This window comes from Tachyglossus aculeatus, chromosome 11 (genome assembly GCF_015852505.1).
Source record: "Tachyglossus aculeatus isolate mTacAcu1 chromosome 11, mTacAcu1.pri, whole genome shotgun sequence".
NCBI lineage: Eukaryota > Metazoa > Chordata > Mammalia > Monotremata > Tachyglossidae > Tachyglossus > Tachyglossus aculeatus.
Window position 1 is genome coordinate 49,243,716 of NC_052076.1, and position 21,882 is coordinate 49,265,597.

Below are 21,882 nucleotides of genomic sequence, written 5' to 3' on the forward strand. Positions count from 1 at the left end.
GCTTGAATGTCTTTTGGCTGCGTGTTTGTTTTTATAAATTTTAATTAGTGTGAGAATCATCTATTAGCTAATTTGATGATGAAGACAAAGTTGGAGGAGGTTAAGTTCTGGTTTTCTGTTCCCCAGGATGGACAGGTTAGAATTAATTGATGTTTTTGTTTTTTGTAACATATACTTAAAGGCCAAGGCATTAAGAACATTATGAATTATTTAAAGGTGGGAGCTGAATTGTCCCACCTAATATTAGTAATGGTGAGCTCTCCCATACCAATCAGTATGCCTAAAGATGACTAAGATGCCCCTAAGGCAGAGCCGCTTTGGTCTTCCAGCCTCTTCTCCCTACCCCCACCTTGTAAATCTCTAGCACTACAAGATGGACCTGGTTGTGGTTTGGGTAACATACGTTTGATAGGGATTGTTTTGGCTCCATCTCCAAGCTCCCTGTGAAATTTAGTGATTGACTGGAGTATTTCCCCAGGCGTTTGGTGATTGAATTGAATGTTCTGACTTCCTCTTATACTTTGGCAGGCATTGCATTAGTAATACAGATAGGGTGATTCTAAGCCCTTTCTGCGTGCAGCTGACAGTACAGAAGCAGTATGGCCTAGTGGATAGAGCATGGTCCTGGGAGTTAGATGGTCATGGGTTCTAATCCCAGCTCTGCCACTCATCTACTGTGTGACCTTGAACAAGTCACTTCACTTATCTATGCCTGAGTTACCTCATCGATAAAATGGCGATTGAGACTGTGAGCTCTACATCATCATCATCATCATCATCAATCGTATTTATTGAGCGCTTACTATGTGCAGAGCACTGTACTAAGTGCTTGGGAAGTACAAATTGGCAACATATAGAGACAGTCCCTACCCAACAGTGGGCTCACAGTCTAAAAGGGGGAGACAGAGAACAAAACCAAACATACTAATAAAATAAAATAAATAGAATAGATATGTACAAATAAAATAGAGTAAAAAAAATATGTACAAACATATATACATATATACAGGTGCTGTGGGGAAGGGAAGGAGGTAAGATTGGGGGGATGGAGAGGGGGACGAGGGGGAGAGGAAGGAAGGGGCTCAGGCTGGGAAGGCCTCCTGGAGGAGGTGAGCTCTCAGCAGGGCCTCTACATGGGACAGAGACTGCCTATTTTGCTTGTATCCACCCCAGCGTTTAATACAGTGCCTGGTACAGAGTAAGCCCTTAAAAAATACCATTATTATTTTTATTGTTATTGTTATCTGCCACTCTTCTTCCTCATTTTTCTATCTTTTGACGGTACATAGTAAATGGTTACTATGTACCAGGCACTGTACTAAGTGCTGGGGTAGATATAAATTAATCAGATTGGACATTCAATCTGTCACCAGGTTCTGTCGGTTCTACCTTCACAGCATTGCTAAAATGTGCCCTTTCCTCTCCATCCAGACTGCTACTCCTCTGATTCAAGCACTTATATCCCACCTTGAATAGTGCAGCAGCCTCCTTGCTGACCTCCCTACCCCCTGTTTCTCCCCACTTCAGTCAATACTTGTCTGCTGTGCAGATAATTAATTTAAAAAGACTGTTCTGTTCTCGTCTCCCCAGTCCTCAAGAACCTCCAGTGGTTGTCCATCCACTTCTACAGCAAACAGAAACTCCTTACCATCGACTTTAAAGCACTCAATCAGTTCATCCCCTCCTACCTTACCTGCCTGATTTCAAAGATACAAGTCAACCCGCATGCTTCGTTTCTCTGTCGCCAGCCTATTCATTATATACCTCAGGCTCATCTCTCTTGCCTTCGTCCCCTTGCCCAAGTCCTCCCTCTGACCTGGAACTCCCTTCCCCATCATATATGACAGACCACCACTCTCTCCACCTTCAAAGCTGTATTAAAATTACTCTCATTCATTCATTCATTCATTGTCGTATTTATTGAGCGCTTACTGTGTGCAGAGCACTGTACTAAGCGCTTGGGAAGTACAAGTTGGCAACATCTAGAGACGGTCCCTACCCAACAGTGGGCTCACAGTCTAGAAGGGGGAGACAGACAACAAAACAAAACATATTAACAAGATAAGAAGCCCTCCCTGATTAAGCCCTCATTTCCCTTAATCCCTCTCCCTTCTGCATCGCATATGCACTTGGATTTGTACCCTTCAAACACTTGATAGTCTTCCCACAGCACTTTTGAACGTATCTGTAATTTATTTTAATGTCTGTCTCGCCCTCTAGACTGTAAGATCCTTTTGGACAGAGAGCATTTCTACCAACTCTGTTGTATCGTATTCTCCCCAATCGCTCTTTTCAGTATTCTGCACACCTTAAGCACTCAATAAATGCCTTTGATGGCTCCCCACTGTCTTGTCAGGAGAGGAGCAGAAGCCTATCTGTGTATTTGCACTTAGATATGGAAAGGGAACTAAAGATAATATATCCCCACACCCTTTGTTTTCTTTTCTCCTCCCCTCCCCTTCTTTTTTTTTCTCCTTTTGTTTCTTTACTTCAACTGATGGGTTCATTTTAGATAGCCTTCTCACTGACAATCCCTGTCTCTAGCCCCTCTCCTCTCTAGTTCATACTTCACTCTGCTGTCCAGGTCCTTTTTCTTAAAAAAACCATTCTGCACACATCTCACTCATCAAAAGCCTCCGATGGTAGCCCCTCAGTCTTTGCTCCTCATGATCTGCTTTAAGGCAAGTTCTCTGCTCCCTACCTATCCTCACTCCCTTCCACTACAACCCTGCCCACACACTTTACTCCTCTAACACCAACCTACTCACTGCCTCGATCTTGTCTCTCTTGCCGTCATCCGCTTGCTCACCCCTACCTCCTGCTCGGAACCCTCTCCCCCTCCATATTCAACATATTGCCACTTTCCCCAACTTCCAAATCCTACTAAAATCATATCTCCTCCGGGAAGCCTTCTCTGACTGTTAGTTCTTTCATCTCCCCACCCTGTTCTCCCACCCTTCTGTGTCACCTATGACTTACCTCTCATCTCTCCACCCCATCTTTCCTCCCTTCTGCCTCACCTATGCCCATACCCCCAAGCACTTTGATTCTCACCTTATCTCCACAGCATTTAGGAAAATATCCTTAAACTCAAGATTACTTCCCTTAGCCTGTAATTTATTTTAATGCCCCCCCCACACACTTAGATCATTAGCTCACTAAGGGCAGGAACCCCATCTACCCACTCTGTTGTACTCTCCACAGTGCCCTGCCCAAAGTGAGCACTCAATAAAATACCACTGATTTGGTTGATTTCAATCCAGGCAATCCAAAAAGCTTCATTTTAGCCTCCTCACTCACCACAACTAATAAGCAGCTCTCCTTTTCCTACCTCCATCCACTTTCTCTCTGAAGATGTCCACCTTCTCAGGAGGGAAAAGTCCGGAATTGGGTAGAGGGAATGATAAAGGGCCACCTCTAAAAATCTACCTTATTCAATCTGGTGGCCTTTTATCATTCCTTTTCCTCTCTCCTATCCAACTTGGGACTTTTTCTTGGTAGGGTGTTCATCGTCAGAGAGAGAGGAGACAGAGGTCGGGGAAAGAAAAGTTGCTTATTAGTTGTGGTGAGTGAGGAGAGTAAAATGAAGCTTTGCAAATAGCCTGGGTTGTAATTATCCACACTCTCTCTTATCATGGAAAATTGAGAACAGAGTATTTTATTTGACAGCTGTCCGTTTTACAGAGTAATGAACAAGGAAATTAAGTGAAAGGGCAAAAAGGCAACTTCACTTACTGGAAATTTCCCAGAAATTGAGAGCACTATGACTCAGATCTTGTTTCCTCTGGTATCAGTTGAAGTCACCTTCCCCCTCATCTTTCCTGCTTTGTTTCAGGCCCTCAATCTGCGGTGAGATTGTTGATTAGGAGAGTAACTCATTTAACGTGGTCATTGTCCAGTTCAGAAATGAAAGTAGCTGCCATGTAACTTTTATGGCATTTGTGCAGCGACTGCCACAGAAATGGAATACTTCGCTTCTCATAAAAGGATATTTAGTTCCCACTGAAATAGTGGGAACTGTGATGTGTGTCTTAACCACGCAATCCCTAATCCTTAACTCTCAATGGATGTTTTTTTGAGCCAGTCTCTCAGCTCTAGTCTGGTGACAAGGAGCTTAGCCCTGATTATAGTTTGGGATAGTAGCTAGTAGGATGGAATTCTTAAACAGCCCACAGATCTGCTGCTATTGTAACTTTAGAACCGAGATGCAAATGCATTTTGAAAAGAGTTCACTGGCTGGGAGGAACTCCCTAGGAATCAAAATGTGGTTTTCTTCTTTAGAGTAAATATGCTCGTGGAGAAGCAGTAATGTCAAAAAAAAAAAAAAGGGTACCCATTACCAGGTGGCATTGCCCAATTATACCCCGTGCCTTGGAGTAAATTCATTCGTTCATTCAATCGTATCTATTGAGTGCTTCCTGTGTGCAGAGCACTGTACTAAGCACTTGGGAAGTACAAGTTGGCAACATATGGAGACGGTCCCTACCCAACAGTGGGCTCACAGTCTAGAAGCGGGAGACAGAGAACAAAACAAAACATATTAACAAAATAAAATAAATAGAACAACAACAGGCTCACAGTCTAGAAGGGGGAGACAGACAACAAAACAAAACATGTAGACAGGTGTCAAAATCGTCAGAACAAATAGAATTAAAGCTATATGCACATCATTAACAAAATAAATAGAATAGTAAATATGTACAAATTGACAGGTGTCAAAATCGTCAGAAGAAATAGAATTAAAGCTATATGCACATCATTAACAAAATAAATACAATAGTAAATATGTACAAATTGCTTTCATACCTTCTGTACTGTTGCATTCATTAACTTCAGTAGGGATCTGTCCAGTATACTTGGGCAGTCCTCCATTCTGCTAACTTCTGGGTATTTTGCTTAGTAGGGAGAAATATCAGTGAAAATGCTGCAGTGATATAACATTTATTTCAGCAACCCAGGGCTTGAAAGAGAACAGATTTTCTCATCTCATTTTCAGCCTCCATGTGCTGTTATTGGGCAGGGAATACAAGACTGACATTAACAGAGTTGCCGTTTATAGCCTACACCAAGTCCTTTGTCAGACCTCTGTAGCAATGATGGCCATGATAGCATTCCCTTCCTTTCTTCTCAACTCAGCTGCTCTTGTTTAATGAGGTACCGTTAGCATAACACAGTCTATACAGGTGCAGTGCCAATTTAGGTGATAAAAATGACTTCTAGCGCATAGTGAAATGGAAAATCTTGTGGAATATTAATGGACTCATGTTGAGCTGGGTGTCAAGAATCAGAGGACCTGTCTTCTAATCCTGGCTCTGCCACTTGACTGCTGTTTGACCTCAGTTTCCTCACATATAAAATGGGGGTTAAATACCTGTTTCCCCCTCCTATTTAGTCCATGAGCCCCATGTGGGACAGGGACTGTATGCAATCTGATTATCATGTGCCTATCCTAGTGATTAGCACAGAGTAAGCACTTAAATATCATTATTATTACCATCATTATTATTAGCATTATTATTTGGCTGCAGCATTGGGTCGAGGGGGAAAATGATGCTTTATTCTTTGGTTCCAAAGGTTTGGTAGTCTGCTTTTTTCTGTGCTTTAAACCAGCCAGGCATACTTGATTTTAGTTGTGGTGGACTTTCTATTCACTGTTGCCCTTACTCATGGCAACCTCTTTAGTTAGGATGAGTGGAGGAGGAGTGAAGGAGGAGATTATAGACAATTTATAACCTTGGGGATTTCTTCCATTTACTGAAGTGGGGTAGGGGAGGAGGGAAGGAAGAAGACGAAGGGGATCACTGCAGTTCTGGGCAATCTGGCTGAATTGTACTTTGAAAATTTTTAACGTTAAATTGTTTTTATTTTTCACCCCACTTGATTGTGAGCTCCTTGAGAACCAGAACTGTCCTCTCTTCAATTTCCTATGTAGATTCCCAGACACTTAGTACTGTACTAAATACACTGTAGGCACTCGATAAATGTTTCTGCTAATGATGATGGGATCGTTTTGCACGTCTCTCCAGAGTCGTTAATGTGTTGTGTTTCCCTGGAAACTCACGTGAACGTAATTTGCTATTATAGAAATTCTCTGATGTCGAAAGGTAGGACAGCTAGGTTCCTTGGTATATATGGATTTCAAGGTATGAAAAGGCAGGATGTTTGCTGAACTTGCTCAGGAAATTAGGTGAAGCCAAAGCAGGCTATTGATTCACATTGCAAATAGGAAAATAAAAGGAGTACAAAGCCCTGCTCTCTCCATTTTTATCCAATCTGAGAATTTTCCCTTCTGACGAAATGGCAGGTGAGTGCCTGCAGTCTGCCCACTAGAGAATAGGTGATTGCTCCGAGAAATCCAAGACAAAAGGACTTGAACCAGCAAATAGACAGCCGCTTAGCAACAGGGAAATAACTAGTCCAGCCTGCTTTTTTAAAAATATATAAAAGCCACTTAAGATCATGGGAAACAGTAGAATAGCATTTTGTAATTGAAAGCCCTCTTAAGCTAGGTGTGGCAAATGTAGAACAGGGTGGAAGAGAGCAACAAAAATGATTTAAGGATTGTGAAATTAGTTTTTTTTCAGAATCCTAAGTGTGTTTCTTAGGGTTAATTCACCGTTAGGAGAGAAAGATTGAGGGGAAACTTACCAGTCTTGGAATACAAGAAAGGGTTTTTATAGATAGTGGTGATCAGCTATTTTTGATTTCCATTGAGGTTAGGGCAAGAGAGAATGCAGCTAAATTGTAGCAGAAGAGAGTTAGGAAGTCAGGAAGAATTTCCTGCCCAGGGTTTGTGAGAGACTTGGCTACTTTGCCAAGGGAAGTTACAAAAGTTCCTCTTTAGAATTTATAAATCGCATAGGATAGGGTGGATTATCATCTTTCAAGAATGGTTTAGGAATCTCTCATTCAGCTCTTCCTGGAAAACTGACAGGGAGCTGTGTATGTATAGTAATAATAATTGTGGTATTTAAGTACTTACTATGTGCCAAGCACTGTACTAAGCATGGGGGTTGATGCAAGTTAATCGGGGGGACACCGTCCCTGTACCAGATAGGGCTCACAGTCTAAGTAGCAGGAAGAACAGGTACTGAATCCCCATTTTACAGATGAGGAAGCTGAGGCTCAGAGAAGTGAAGTGACTTGTCCAAGGTCACACAGCAGGCATGTGGCAGAGCTGGGATTAATACCCAGATCCTCTGATTCCCAGGCCCGTGCTCTTACCACAGTGGATGACTTTGCGGTGGCCCTGCCAATTTGCCCCAGGTCCCACACCCCACTTGGGATGGTCGGAGGAACGGGTACGTGAAGAGGATTTACCAACCCTAAGAAATGGCATTAAAACTAGCTGTTTTATCTTTCAGACTTTTGGGAGGTAATGGGCTAGTGACCTTATCTGATGAATCAGCAGCTGGCAGTTCTCCTGGCTTGGGGAAAATCCATGAAGATAAAAGTACAAAAGGCTGAGGGCCAGAGTGGAATGAAGAGCAGAGGACTGGATGAAATTAGCTAGCAACCCAAGGATTGCTTACTGCGCTCAAGTGGGTTTCTTTGGATTCTGTCCACTTGTTTAGGTGGCTATAAACAACATGGCCACATAGCAGAGAATGTGCATAGCACATAAGAAATTGCTGTTTTCCTTTCAGCTCTCCACATTTCCACTTTCTTTTCCTCCTATTTGAACTTCATTTTATATCTATCTCCGTTAAACTGCAGGCTCCTTGAAGGCTGGTATTGGGTCTTTTACCTCTGTTGTACTCTTGCAGTCACTTAGTACAGACGTTCAATAAATAGTTTCGACTGCTTAAGTCACCATAGATAGGAAGCAGCATGGCCTAGTGGAAAGAGCGCAGGACTGAGAGCCAAGTGACCTGGTTTCAAATCCCGATTCGGCCACTTGCTTGCTGTGTGACCTTGGGCAAGAAACTGAACTTCTGGGCCTCATTTTCCCCATCTGTAAAAATAGGAATTAAGGTCCTGTTCTCTCTCCTTTAGATAGTGAGCCCCATTTAGGATAGGGACTGTGTCTTATCTGATTTGTGTGTACCTACTCCAGCGCTTCAATCTGTGACACATAGTAAGCTCTTAACAAATACCACAATTATGATTATTATTTGGAATAATCTTTTTTTCTTTATCACTAGGTGTTGCTGTGCTGTCAGATGTATATCCTGAAAAAATCCTGCCTTGCCTTCTGTCACAGTATGAGAACATTGACGTGAAATGCACACTGGAGACGAGGATAAAAGTTGGGGAAACATTGATGCGAATTGTCAGGTCACTAGGTGAGTTTACTCTTTTCTTCTGTTACTCGCAGGGAAGTGGGACATTCATTTTGGTACTAATTGGAACTAGATCCTTGGCCATATCCTTGTCCATTTACATGAGATGTTTCAAGGTTGGGGTTGGTGTGAACCCGTCACCTCACTGAAGCAGGGAGGCCTAGTGGGAAGGCCACAGGCGTTGGAGTCAGAAAACCTGGATCTAGGCCTGGCTATGTCCTTACCTATGATATGACCTTGGGCAAGTCATTCCGTGGCCTCAACTTCCTTATCTCTTAAATGGGGCTTCAATATCTGTTCTCTCTCCTACTTAGACTGTGAGCCCTAGGTAGGACAGGGCTATGTCCCACCTGATTATCTTGTATCTACCCCAATGCCTGGTACATAGCAAGTGCTTAACAAATACCACAAGTATTATTAGTAGTAGTAGTAGATTTCACAATTGGTGTGAAGATGGCCCCTTAGAAGAGAGAGGAGGTAACAGCTCCAACTCCCTGTATTTCGGTGAGTAAATAGTTTCTCCCTTTGGTATATTGGTGGTTCCTTAAAACTCTCTTGCAGATTGTTTGGTGAGGGTGGTGCTCGCGTATTTTAGAAATAGCCATGGCCATTAGAGAGAAGACGGATAGGAGGTAGAAGTTGTTTCTTATAACATATGAGCTCTTTTCTCCTTTGGCCAGCAGCAGTTTTATTTTCAACTCCCTGTCTGTACTTCAGATGGAGAGAAGATTTTTAATAAAGGAGAAAAATGATTGTTGATGCTATTTAATACCGTGTAACCACAAAGGACTAGAAAGTGTGAAGATATACTGCTTTAATAGCGATTAGATGAGCTAATGAAATAAGACTGTTGATTTTGTACTTGTCCATTACATTTACTTTATATTGACTCTTAGGGCTAATTATTTCAAGCCAAAGACACATATCAGGGTGTCAAATCACAGTTGGGAGATAGTGTCTAGAAAGTAAGATAAGTCTCAGGTGTCTTTAAGTATGACCAGAGAAAACTACAAATCCAGTCCATTTTAATCTATATTGAATTGTTTAATGTTCTGGGGACCAAGTAACAAAGGTAATTTTCCCAGCTACTCCAGTAGTAATTGTGCACCTTTGGTATTTACCTTTAAGCTAGACCAGAGCTAGCAGTTATTAAACCTGCTTTTATTCTAAAACGATGACATTTTTCATCTTCACTATAGGAACAATTTTTTGTTTACAAAAGGCAAAATTAGAAGCATGATCTCACCATCTATTTGAGTAATTGATCTGTCTGCTGCACTAAAACTTATACATTTTCCAACATACCAATACAGTACAGAGGAAAATTATGGACTGGAAAGAACCTTGAAATCTTTTTGAAATTTCCTCTCCTCACTAAAAGTGCCAGTGGCTCCCCCCTTTTTCTCCCCAACCCCCAGCCCCCCAATGATTTCCCTCCTTTTCTCTACTTCCTCTGCCCCTGTATCTTGTTTCTGTATTTTTTTGGTGACCATTGCCTTTGGTCTAAGGGAGATAATGCAATAACCTCTCAACCTCCTATCCTTAGAACAACTCAGTGAACCAGAAATAATTGCATGAGGATTAAGGAAAGAACTTGCCACCCTCGTTGAGAGCAGGCCACATTTACCATTCTCCCTGCTTCTACTTGCCTGGTTTCTAAATTTGGATCCCAAGTCTATCAAACCAATGAGCCATTCCCAAAGGCCTGAACCCAGAAACCTTTCTTACACTGGTGTGAACATTGAGGATTAAGTATTACATGGTGAAACGCTTACCTCCTGCTTGTGTGGGCCATTGAAACCAGCAGAGCGCACTCATGGATCTCCAAAGAACTTTGTTTTCCTCCATAACCTCGCAGAAAGGGTGGGGTGGTGGTTTGACCAATGAGAAGAAGCCGAGGATCTTTAATTGGGTTCTTGTCTGTGTTGTGAGGGACCTTGAATACAAGACGAAACTGTAATTATCATCATTTGCCAAACAGTCTCCTGGCGTTTCATGTGAATCCTATCAGTTCTAGAAGTATTAATCCTTCTGTGGCCTCGTCTTCAAAGTAAGAAGCTGTAAACACAGCCCATCATTTGCCAAACAGTCTCCTGGCGTTTCATGTGAATCCTATCAGTTCTAGAAGTATTAATCCTTCTGTGGCCTCGTCTTCAAAGTAAGAAGCTGTAAACACAGCCCTGGCTTAACTCCTGGCTTCTAATTCAAACTACCAACACCAGGTGCAGCATGAGTGATGTGGCTTGTCTGTTTTACAGTGATTTTCAGTTCCCACCAGTATTTCCAGTCCATTGGTGTGATGGATGCCTAGTAGTCCCCGCATTTTGATGATTTCTCCATCATCCCATATGTTTGAACCCCTCATTCTACTCACTTTATTCATAAGGTGGTGTGAAAAGATCTGTAACAGTCGATTTCTTTTCTTGTCAGCATCATTTCTTGTAGGCTTCTATGGCTCCCTCAGTCTAAGTTGGCAAACACTATTCCAGTCCAAATTTCTTCTTATTGGGAGACTCTTATCATCATCCCATCTAATTACTTTTAGGTTGCCTAGTGCAGATATTGAGAAATAAAACAGCTTTAGCTGTTATAATTATGAAAAGAACCCTAATCCACATCACACTTTATGCTAAAATTATCATGGGAGGGTGTTTTTTTTTTTTAATCTGTACGTAGCGATAGTATGTATTGAGTGCCCTCTTGATGCAGGTCACAGTAATAGGCCCTTGGGGAAGTACTGAATTAAATTGACATATTCCATGCTCCGTAGGAGCTTAGGCTTTTACGGGGGAGACAGACATAAAAATATTTACAGCTGGAGTGGTCGGAATAATCAAATGCACATCTGTGCATGTGTGCTGATGATATGTGTAAATAAATTCAGAAATGCTAGAGTTGGCTGGTGGAGTTATGTAGTTTAAGATGCTGGGAGATTAATTGGGAAAGACTTATTGGAAAAGGTGGGATTTTAGGAAGGTTTTGAAAGTGGGGAGAGCTATAGTTTGCCTGTTGAGTGATCAGAAACAGAGTGGACTAGTGGAAAGAGCACGGGCCTGAGAGTCAAAGGATCCGGGTTCAAATCCTGGCTCCACCACTTACCTGCTATGAGACCTCAGTCAAGTCACTTAACTTCTCTGTGCCTCAGTTTCCTCAGCTGTAAAATGAGGTTCGATATCTGTTCTCCCTCCAACTAAGACTGTGAGCCCCAAGTGGGCCCAGAAGTGTGTCCGACCTGATTAATTTGTATGTACTCCAGTGCTTAGTACAGTGCTTGGCACATAGGAGGTGCTTTACAAATATCACAGTTGTTGTTGTTATTGTTGTTATTATTTTTACTTGGGGAGGGAGGAAGTTCCAGCCTGGAAGAACAGCATGAGTGGGATGGAAGTGGGAAAGTCAGGAGTAAGATTCTTCTAAAAGGACATCCCATTTTATTTACCTTTCTAATACCTGTGATTAGTAAGGTAGAAATCAAAAGCACCTTTATTCATTCATTCATTCAGTCATATTTACTAAGTGCTTATTATGTGCAGCGCACCGTACTAAGTGCTTGGGAGAGAACAGTACAACAGAAACAGCGTATATATTCTCTGCCCGTAATGAGCTTACAGTCTAGCTTATAGAATGGAGAGGGAGATGTTAAAAAGTTGGGAGGTGTGTTTAGGTCTGAGGATAATCGAATATCAGGGAATCCGTTGAATCCACAAATGCAAGCCAAGAGAGTCTCAGATTCTTGTGCCTTCTCAAACAGTGTTATGCTAACAAAACCGATCTTCAGAGCTTTAAGAAACAGAATTTACCTCTTCAGAGGACTCTTTTTTGTAACAAGGAGTTTGGCCTCTACCACATAGCGTGTCCGTGTGACATCATCTGACGTACCTGTGCTAGGTAGGAACGATCCAAATTCAAGTGAATAAGTGCATTTCTTGCATTCGTTAGAGGAGGAGGATCATTCAAATTCACCTAACCCACTGTAGATTCAAAAATATTTAATGACCAAGCCTGTTATTGCTTGCCTTTCAGCACAGGTCTTTTAGAAGGTAACCTCATTTTACTAGTCATACTACTGCTGATTAAGTGAATACCCTTTTTTGCTTTTAAAGGCGAAAGTATTACCTTTCATAGTTGGATCCTTTTAAATAGGTCTAAGCAGATATTCCGGTTCCTTTCCAAAAATCACCAGCTGCAAGAAAATTCCTCTGGCTCATAGGTGCAAGATGCAACTGGCAAAGGGTCCTTTCTTTTCAAGATAATAACATAATTACACTTTAATGTGTCAATGTTTTTATTCTGCAGCTTTCTCATTGTAAGCATAGCCTTCATCTCCTCTCTTAGTACCTTCTCCTCCCCCTCCAATTCAGCAGTAAATTAAAGCATTTGTTTGGAATTTTCCTTGCCTCTCCAGCGAACAAGGGAAAGGAAGAGGTGGGGCGGGGGAAGAGAAATTGTTATTTTCTCCTTTATTTGCAAGCATTTACAATTTAACCTTTAGCCGTGCTTCTGTTAACTTGCAGATGATTAGAGTTGATTGCAGCTCCAGCTGGAAAATAATGTGAAAGGAACACTATCCAAGTCATTTTACCCCTTACTAGGTTGTGATAAAATAGGAATTGTTTTGCAACACTGTAGAGATTCCGCGAAGGGGATTCTGTGATGTGGTCTAACCGTAAGTTGTACTCTCGGACCCCCCTCTTTCAGATACATTTTTGTCAGTATTATAAGGCCGTATCCCTTGTCTGCTTTATCCTGGACGTGCTTTAACTAGTTGAAGCACTTATATAGCAAATTAAATTAATTAAACCACTGGGATGACTTTAACACTTTCATCGTTGCAACTCTGACAAGAGTCTCCCTCCTTTAAATTACCTTTCTTGTCTTTCATCTTTTTAAATAACTTAGCGGTAAACCTGGAACTCTTCCATCCTTGTGATCACATTTCTGTACTTACTCTTGGCTTTACCCTCCAAGGAAGAATCCCACCTTGTTTTGGGCCAGATCATGCGCCGTTGAACACACCTCTTTGAACACACCTTATTGAATCTGCACGCAAAGCAGTTTGTTATCAGTCTTGTCAGTGACAGACTTTGGGTGGAGTTGGTTGTGCTCATTTTTGTTTTATGAGAATCGGATTGATTAAACCCCCATTGATTAAACCAACGTTTGCGCTTTACGAGCTAATGAAGAAGTCCTCCGGTTTAAAATAGTAATTAATAATAATTATGCTATGTGTTAAGCACTTACTTTCTACCACACACTGTTCTAAGCACTGGGTTAGATTTAAGTTTATCAGGTTGGGCACAGACCCTGCCTCGCATGGGGCTCACAGTCTATAGGAGAGAGTAGGACTGACTCCCCATTTTAAAGACGAGGAAACTGAAGCACAGAGAAGTTAAGTGACTTGCCCAAAGTCACCCAGCAAACAAGTGGCAGAGGCGGGAATAAAACTTAGGTCCTCTGACTCCCAAGCCATGCTCTCTCTACTAGGCTACACTGCTTCAACTTATGACTTGTGATACAATGGACTTCTGGAAACTATATTGTAAATTGGAGTCAATTTTTCATGTTATTAACGGGACATTTGTTCCTGACCCAAAGTTAGATATTCAGTTTTCATCAAAATTACCCTGAGTTGTGTACTTAATTACAGATGAGTAATACAGCTACATTCAGCCATATATATCGAGTCAGGGAGGATCCACGATTAGGTAGCCTACTTTTACTTCCTTGGAAGTAAAATGGACGTGTCCCTTCTCCCTGGAGACTCTGTCTAGTAATCAGGTAAGCTCCCCCATGCCAGTTTCCAACACTTTTTAGCAATTCCCCTCCTTTCCCCCCACCCTTATTACCGCTTTTAAAATGATTTCCCCATTTCCCGGCAGCTCCAGTGCAGCCCCCCAACATACACAGAAGCTAGTGTTATAAAGTTGAAACCAAAATATTGTAAAGTCAGAACAGTGTAAATTTAGAAACATGAAGTGCCTTCCATCTTGATTTGAAACATCTTAACTCACAAGGGCTTCTGTAGCAGTCAGTCAATGGTATTTATTGAGTGCTTACTACGTGCAGAGCACTGTACTAAATGCTTGGGCAAGTACAGTACAACAGAGTTAGCAGACATGACTCATTCAATCGTATTTATTGAGCGCTTAGTGTGTGCAGAGCACTGTACTAAGCGCTTGGGAATTACAAGTTGGCAACGTATAGAGATGGTCCCTACCCACATCCCTGCCCACAATGAGTGTACTGTCTAGTGGGGGAGACAGACATTAGTAATGTATAATATATAATTGAAAGATATGTATGTAAGTGCTGTGGGGTTGAGAGTGGGGAAAATATCAGTTGCCCAAGGGTACAGATCTAAGTGCATAGATGAGGCGGAAGGGAGAGGGAGCTGGGGAAAAGTGGGCTAAATAGGGGCTGGCCTCTTAATAACAATGATAATAATGATAATAATAATAATAGTATTAAGGGCTTACTATGTGCCAGGCACTGTACTATGCACTGGGGTGGATACAAGCAAATCAGGTTGGACACAGTCTTCAATCCCCATTTTACAGATGAGGTAACTGAGGCACAGAGAAGTTAAGTGACTTGCCCAAGGTCACACAGCAGACAAACGGTGGAGGTGGAATTAGAACCCATGACCATCTCATGGAGGAGATGTGAGTTTCATTATACTTCGAAGATGGGGAGAGTGATGTCCTGGTGGAAATGGTGGGGTAAGGAGTTCCAGGCCGGGGGAGAACGAAGGAAAGGGGTTGGCGGCCAGATAGATGAGCTCGGAGCACGGCGACTAAGCTGGCGCTAGAGGAGCAGAGTGTGTAGGCTGGGTTGCAGTAAGAGATTAGTGAGGTGAGATACGATGGGGTGAGCTGATTTCTATAGAAATTCTTGCTACGGTTCTTTCTTCAGACCAAATGCATTCCCCATTGCAAAGAAATCAATGCCTCAGTTATTGGTTTATGGATTTTTTTGAATTGCCAAAACCCTTTGGGACAAAAGCATTTCTTGGTAATTGGACTAATTGTGTTGCCTGTTAGCCCTCTAGCTTCTCCCACCCAGGAATTAAGCAATCTCAGTTGGTCTGCCCCAGGTCATGCTTACTTAGCCAATACTCTCCTGGGTTCTTTGTGTAGCGCTTAGTACCGTGCAAGCGCTTAGTACAGTGCTCTGCACACAGTAAGCACTCAATAAATGCGATTGATTGATTGATTGACAGTGACTCGGGTGATATCAAAAATAATGACTGCTGCCCTGGATTTCTTTGGCATACCCTTTATTGCCATTTAACTTGGGCAGAAGGTGAGTTGATACTTCTGTGCTTTCAGGGACTGGTTGTGTTTTGCAGTCAATCAATCAGTCAATCAGTCGTATTTATTGAGCGCTTACTGTGTGCAGAGCACTGTACTAAGCGTTTGGAAAGTACAAGCAGTGATTTCACAGCCTCTCCATTCACTTACAAAATAGATTAGCCTCCTCTGCCTGCCCTTTTTGAAACAATTTAACAATTTGGTTGAAAAAATATCGTAACCCAGTGAATGATGCACGCACATTTGAACCAAAAGTGTCATATTGAAAATGTGGTTTCACCTCCCTCTCCAGAATTCCTTATACTCTTTGCCTTTTCCTGGCACCGTGTCACTGCTGCATGGGTAAACTGTGCCTGCCAAATGGGCAGAGGTGTGCCACCGGTGTAGCAGCTATATTGGTTGCTAAAGGTGCCTATTTGTCACAGGGTACAGTCACAACGTTATGAGAGGGACAAGGTGTTAGAAAATATAATTCCCCTCTGATGTTAGCACCCTCCTAACCTGCTGCCCTTCAGCTGGCAAGTGAAATATGGCAGTGAGGCAAGAAGGATACCTGTTACGGGGCAGGTGAGAAGGCCTCATATTTCCACTTCATCACACCTGCACAAGGGACATAAAAAGAGGCTAATCAGTAGGTAAAAAAATGACCACTAGTGACCTTGATTTTGGAAGTACACTACCTCAATCATCAATCAATCATATTTATTGAGCGCTTACTGTGTGCAGAGCACTGTACTAAGCGCTTGAGAAGTACAAGTTGGCAACGTATAGAGACAGTCCCTACCCAACAGTGGGCTCACAGTCTAGAAGACTCTACCACTTGTCTGCTGTGTGACCTTTGGCAAATCACTCCACTTCTCTGCGCCTCAGTTACCTCATCTGTAAAATGGGGGTTAAGACTGTGAGCCCTACGTGGGTCAGGGACTGTTCGCAACCTGATTTGCTTGTATCCATCCTAATGTTTAGTGCAGTGCCTGGCAAATCAGTCAGTCAGTCATGTTTACTGAACGCTTACTGTGTGCAGAGTACTATACTAAGTTCTTGGGAGAGTACAATATAACAATATAACAGACACATTCCCTACCCACAATGAACGTACAGTCTAAAGGGACGTAGTAAGCACTTAACACCTACCACCAGTGGGCTCACAGTGTACCCCAGTTTTGCTAAGGCCCTGGCTGGCGGCTGAGGAACCCTGTCCACAAAAAGGGGTTCACTGTAATCTTCATTTTTTCCTGAGTTTATCCTTTTCGGAAGTAGTCATTTACATGTAGAAATTCCTAAATGTGCATCTAGAACTTTGGATGACTCCCCTAGCCCGTTGGGTTAGAGAAGATTTCTCTTGGATTAGAAACGTATTTGTCCACAAATGGCCAGGTACCTTTTTGCATCCTCCAACTGGGTTACATAGAATAAGAAGCAGTGTGGCATTGTGGAGAGAGCACAGGCCTGGGAATCAGAAGAACCTGGGTTCTAAATCCCGGTTCCTCCACTTGTCTGCCGTGTGACTTTGGTCAACTCACTTCTCTGTGCCTTATGTAAAATGGGGATTAAGACTACGAGTCCCAGGTGGGAATGGACTGTGTCCAACTTTATTAGCTTGCACCTTCCCCAGTATGGGATTGTCTTGGGATCTGGACGAGTGTTTTAAAGCAATCAGTTTCACTAGGAACTGCCAGAGTCCAGATCTACTAATATAAGACGAGTGAATGTCAGCATCACCAGGGTTGCAAGGATGCGGGTTTAGCTGCACATAGCTCTTATCCTCTGATTCAGTTTTGATGGCATTAAATAGCCAGGCCCAAAGTTTGAATGGCTGGCTACTAGTGGTGTGGAGAAACTCCCATTTGCTGTACCTTGGAACTTGTAGATAAGATTCCTTGATTCGTATCGCTCCTGAAACCACTGCTGAAAAGCTCCTTGCAAACATCATTGTTTTCCTGGACCCTCACATTGGACTAGTTTCACGGCTTAAAGACCAATTTTCAGCACTTTGAATGATTTGCTAATGTGTTAGGAGCAGGTCAGTCAATTGTCAGTCTAATGAACTCCATGCATGGCTGAACTACGCCACTGTTTAGAACCAAATTGCCTTTCATTAATTCAGTAAGCTGAAGATAATGTTGGTGATCACCAGCTGATGTTAGATATATTCACGGATTGAAAGTAGATCTTCTCTGCCTTGCTAACAATTCCTGCATTCCCGTGACTTATTTCCCTGTTTTGCTTGGCATTGCAGTCAACATGAGCCAAGAATTCTGACACATCTAGGTCATCGAACATTGATAACGGAGAAAGTTTATTTTTCTTCATTGTTCTTTGTCGTGTAGCTCGAGGACTGGAGGATAGTGGCAAGAGATTTTAGTTGTAGAGGCTGGCATTGGGTGGTTCGAGGTCTTTGAACTGATTCTTACTTAAACATCAGATGAGGCTCAGTCCATCTTAGGACTGAAAATCTGCATGAAGGAATTGATTATAATGTTATATCATTAGCTGGACTATCTCATCTCTGCTAGTCAAGTTCCTGCTGAGGAAGGGATACTGTTTGAGCACTGTTATTGAATTCAAAGCACCGTGGCCCAGTGGATAGAGACAGACCCGGAATTCAGAAGGACCTGGATTGTCTCTCTCTCTCTCTCAATCGTATTTATTGAGCGCTTACTATGTGCGGAGCACTGTACTAAGCGCTTGGGAGGTACAAGTTGGCAACATATAGAGTTGGACCCTACCCAACAGTGAGCTCACAGTCTTGAAGACTCTACCACTTGTCTGCTGTGTGACCTTCGGCAAGTCACTCCACTTCTCTGCACCTCGGTTACCTCATCTGTAAAATGGGGATTAAGACTGTGAGCCCTATGTGAGTCAGGGACTGTTCGCAACCTGATTTGCTTGTATCCATCCTAATGTTTAGTGCAGTGCCTGGCAAATGTCAGTCAATCATGTTTACTGAACGCTTACTGTGTGCAGAGTACTATACTAAGTTCTTGGGAGAATACAATATAACAATATAACAGACACATTCCCTACCCACAATGAACGTACAGTCTAAAGGGACGTAGTAAGCACTTAACACCTACCACAATTGTGAATATTATTACTATTATTACTTTGTTGTTGTTGGGATATTTAACAGCTTATCTTTCTGCATCCTGAGCATAAAATGAAAACAACACAATTCCAATCAGTTTGTTTATGTAGTGAATACATATGTAGTGAATGCATTACGCATTATGTATTATGCATTATGTAGTCAATGTAGTGAAGCAGTAATGTGTGCTCAGGTCACATATAGAATTTTAAAAGTGTAAGAGAACCACAAATATTTTTGCATGATTTGCACGTTATTGATATATATCTATTTGGCATATTTTAGCCAATATTTCCAGGTCAAGATTTTAATGTTATTAATCTGGGTTATTTTGTGAATTTCCCCCCTGCCCCTGCATTCATTTTCACCTGCCCTTTATAATTGACCCAGATTCCCCTCCATTTTGAAGTGCACAGCAGAGAAAGGGAGGGGAGGAAACCAGAAGAAAGGTAAAGGGCACAGCAGGTTTCTGGAAATATTTGTCAGTTCCCAATAGTTAAATGGACAGACTGCCTTATTTGAAGCACCAATTTTCAGTTTTCCCACTTAGTCATGATTTTGGCGAGGCCTCTACTCAAGAAGAGCCACGCTCTTTCTCTTTTGCTGCCAACCAGGAGAGTTTGTTCTATTCTCTGCCCTCCAACAGACTACTGCAGTGTTGCATTCAGCGCTTAGAACAGTGCTTTGCACATAGTAAGCGCTTAATAAATGCCAAGTGCTTTGCACATAGTAAGCGCTTAATAAATGACATTTTTAATGGCATTTATTAAGTGCTTAGTATGTGCAAAGCACTGTTCTAAGCGCTGAGCACTGTTCTAAGTGCTGGGCACTGTTCTAAGCGCTGAGCACTGTTCTAAGCACATTATTATTATTACCAAGTGAGGATATACTTGATCGTGTCTATAAACCTTTTCTTCTACTCCAGTTACTATTTCCCCAATTCCATTCCCCATATGACCATTATTTGGAAATCTCACATGTCCCACCTCATCATCCAGTGGCCACAGTTTGGAGGGATGTGCCCTGAACCTCCCTCAACAACCCTTATGTACATATCTTATGTTGCCAATTTGTACTTCCCAAGCGCTTAGTACAGTGATCTGCACATAGTAAGCGCTCAATAAATACGATTGATGATGATGATCTTTAAATTATATATTATAAATTATTCATTTGTATAAATGTCTCTGTCTTAAGGGCATCTCCAACCACTACATTTCCAGGTTATATAGTCCTAGAAATGCTTGGGATGTAAAAGCTCTGCCCCCCTCAAACCCATGAACAGGCCCACCTGCAGGATTAATATTGGAAATGGAAATCTGAGGGCATCAGCTAGTTGGTAAAAAGCCTGGAGAAAAAAACTGGGCTCTAACACATGGGGAGCAGCAGGAGTGAACTGCATAGCACTAGCCAGCATTTTTGTCCAGTGACTCTTCAGGGTAGTAGTACCAGCTTCATTGGCAAGCCCCATCAAGATCAAAGGCTGGCTTCAGCATGAAAGCAGTATAATTCTCTAATGTGTACTAAATATACAGTCCTAAGGCTCTAACAAGGCCATTTGTATGTCGTTTTCCTCCTGCCTGCAAATTTATGAATTGTTCCATATTTTTAATTTGAAAAGCCACAGCTCTCCCCATTTCCAAAGCCCTTCTGAAATTTCATCTCCTCCAGGAGGCCTTCCCCGATTCATGTGTAATCTCCCCTGCGTGTATTCCCCCTACTGCCTGCTCAGCACTTGTGTACCACCTAAGCAATTAAGTACTCATAACCTCCTGCCTCACTTTTATATCTTGAATACCTTATTAGTTAAGCACTAGCTCGTGTGTGTATATGTATATATATATAATGATGGCATTTATTAAGTGCTTACTATGTGCAAAGCGCTGGGGAGTTTACAAAGTGATCAAGTTGTCCCACGAGGGGGGCTCACAGTCTTAATCCCCTTTTCACAGATGAGGTAACTGAGGTACAGAGAAGTCAAGTGACTTGCCCAAAGTCACACAGCCGACAATTGGCGGAGCTGGGATTTGAACCCATGACCTCTGACTCCAAAGCCCAGGCTCTTGCCACTGAGCTACTCTGCTTCTCTCTCTCTCTCTCTCTCTCTATATATATAGGAGATATATATATCCTCTTTTCCTTCTGCCTCCTCACTGTAATTTATTTTAGTATCTGACTCTCTGGCTAGATTTTAAAATTCTTGAGGGCAGGTTTCATGCCCAGGAATTCTATTGTACTCTCAACTGCTTAACTATATATAGTGCTATGCACACAAAAGTCACTCAGTGAATACTGTTCATTGATTGTCTAGGATTGGAATCACAGAGTTCTTTCCAATCCCAATTTTAATTGGGGATCAAGAAAGGAATTTCTATAAATACATGAGTTACTATCTAGGCTCTGGAACAAGACTTTTAATGTGTGTAGCTGGCTGTCTCTCAGCAGAGGCATTCATTAAGCTTTTCTATTTGGCCCATTGAGGTTGGATAAAGATCGTGGAGGAGAAAAAAGTGGATTTTCAGTATGAATTCGATGACTGGACCCCTTTGTTGTAGTGCTATTAACTTGGAGTACAACCCTACCTGTTTTAATTCTCCGTCACACGTTAAGTGGAAGCAGAACTGGAACCAAGCAGATAAATGACTCCACAAGAGTTCAGGGCCAGATAACCATTGATCGACTCTACAAGTATAAATAATTTAACTATTTAAATTATTTAAATTACTCAATTAGCCAAATGGCTTTGTGTCAGACCAGAGCAATTTCCTACATTGTGACAGCTCTTTGTAGAGGGGGGCAGGAATAGCTGTAATATACATTGACTTCAGCAAAGCATTTAATTCTGTTCTATTTGATTCTGAGAAGCGTTAACATGTAAGAACATGAGGGAAAACACAAGGTAATCCACCCATTGTACTCATCATTGACTAAGTTATTGGCATTCTTGGCTAATTTAGGGTTTCCCAACTTTTATATTTTCATATGTCCAATATATGGATGTAGAAGCTTCACAGTTTCTCTTTCAAAAACTACACAATGGCTTTTATTACACAATGGCTTTTATTACATATGACATGTGCCTACTTTGAAGCAATTTCCTTGTACTTCTCCCCAGAGCTTACTGCAGTGCTTTGTAGACTAAGGCCCAGGGCCACGCGCTAAAAGCTAGGGCACGGACAGAGGGAAAGAAATGATGGGGTAA

General features: G+C 42.0%; 1 protein-coding gene across 2 annotated transcripts in view; it reads left to right on the top strand.

Annotated features, from left to right (window-relative positions):
- TANGO6 (transport and golgi organization 6 homolog) overlaps positions 1-21,882 on the top strand; it is a 117,087-nt gene that overhangs the window by 56,575 nt on the left and 38,630 nt on the right. The window contains exons 15-16 of one of the 2 annotated variants that reach the window (XM_038754654.1): positions 8,145-8,285; positions 12,797-12,865. In XM_038754654.1, the coding sequence (XP_038610582.1) occupies positions 8,145-8,285; positions 12,797-12,804 (149 nt within the window). In that variant the 3' untranslated portion in view covers positions 12,805-12,865. Of the gene's footprint in view, positions 1-8,144; positions 8,286-12,796; positions 12,866-21,882 lie in introns of those variants that run through there. The other variant, XM_038754653.1, reaches the window with a different exon arrangement.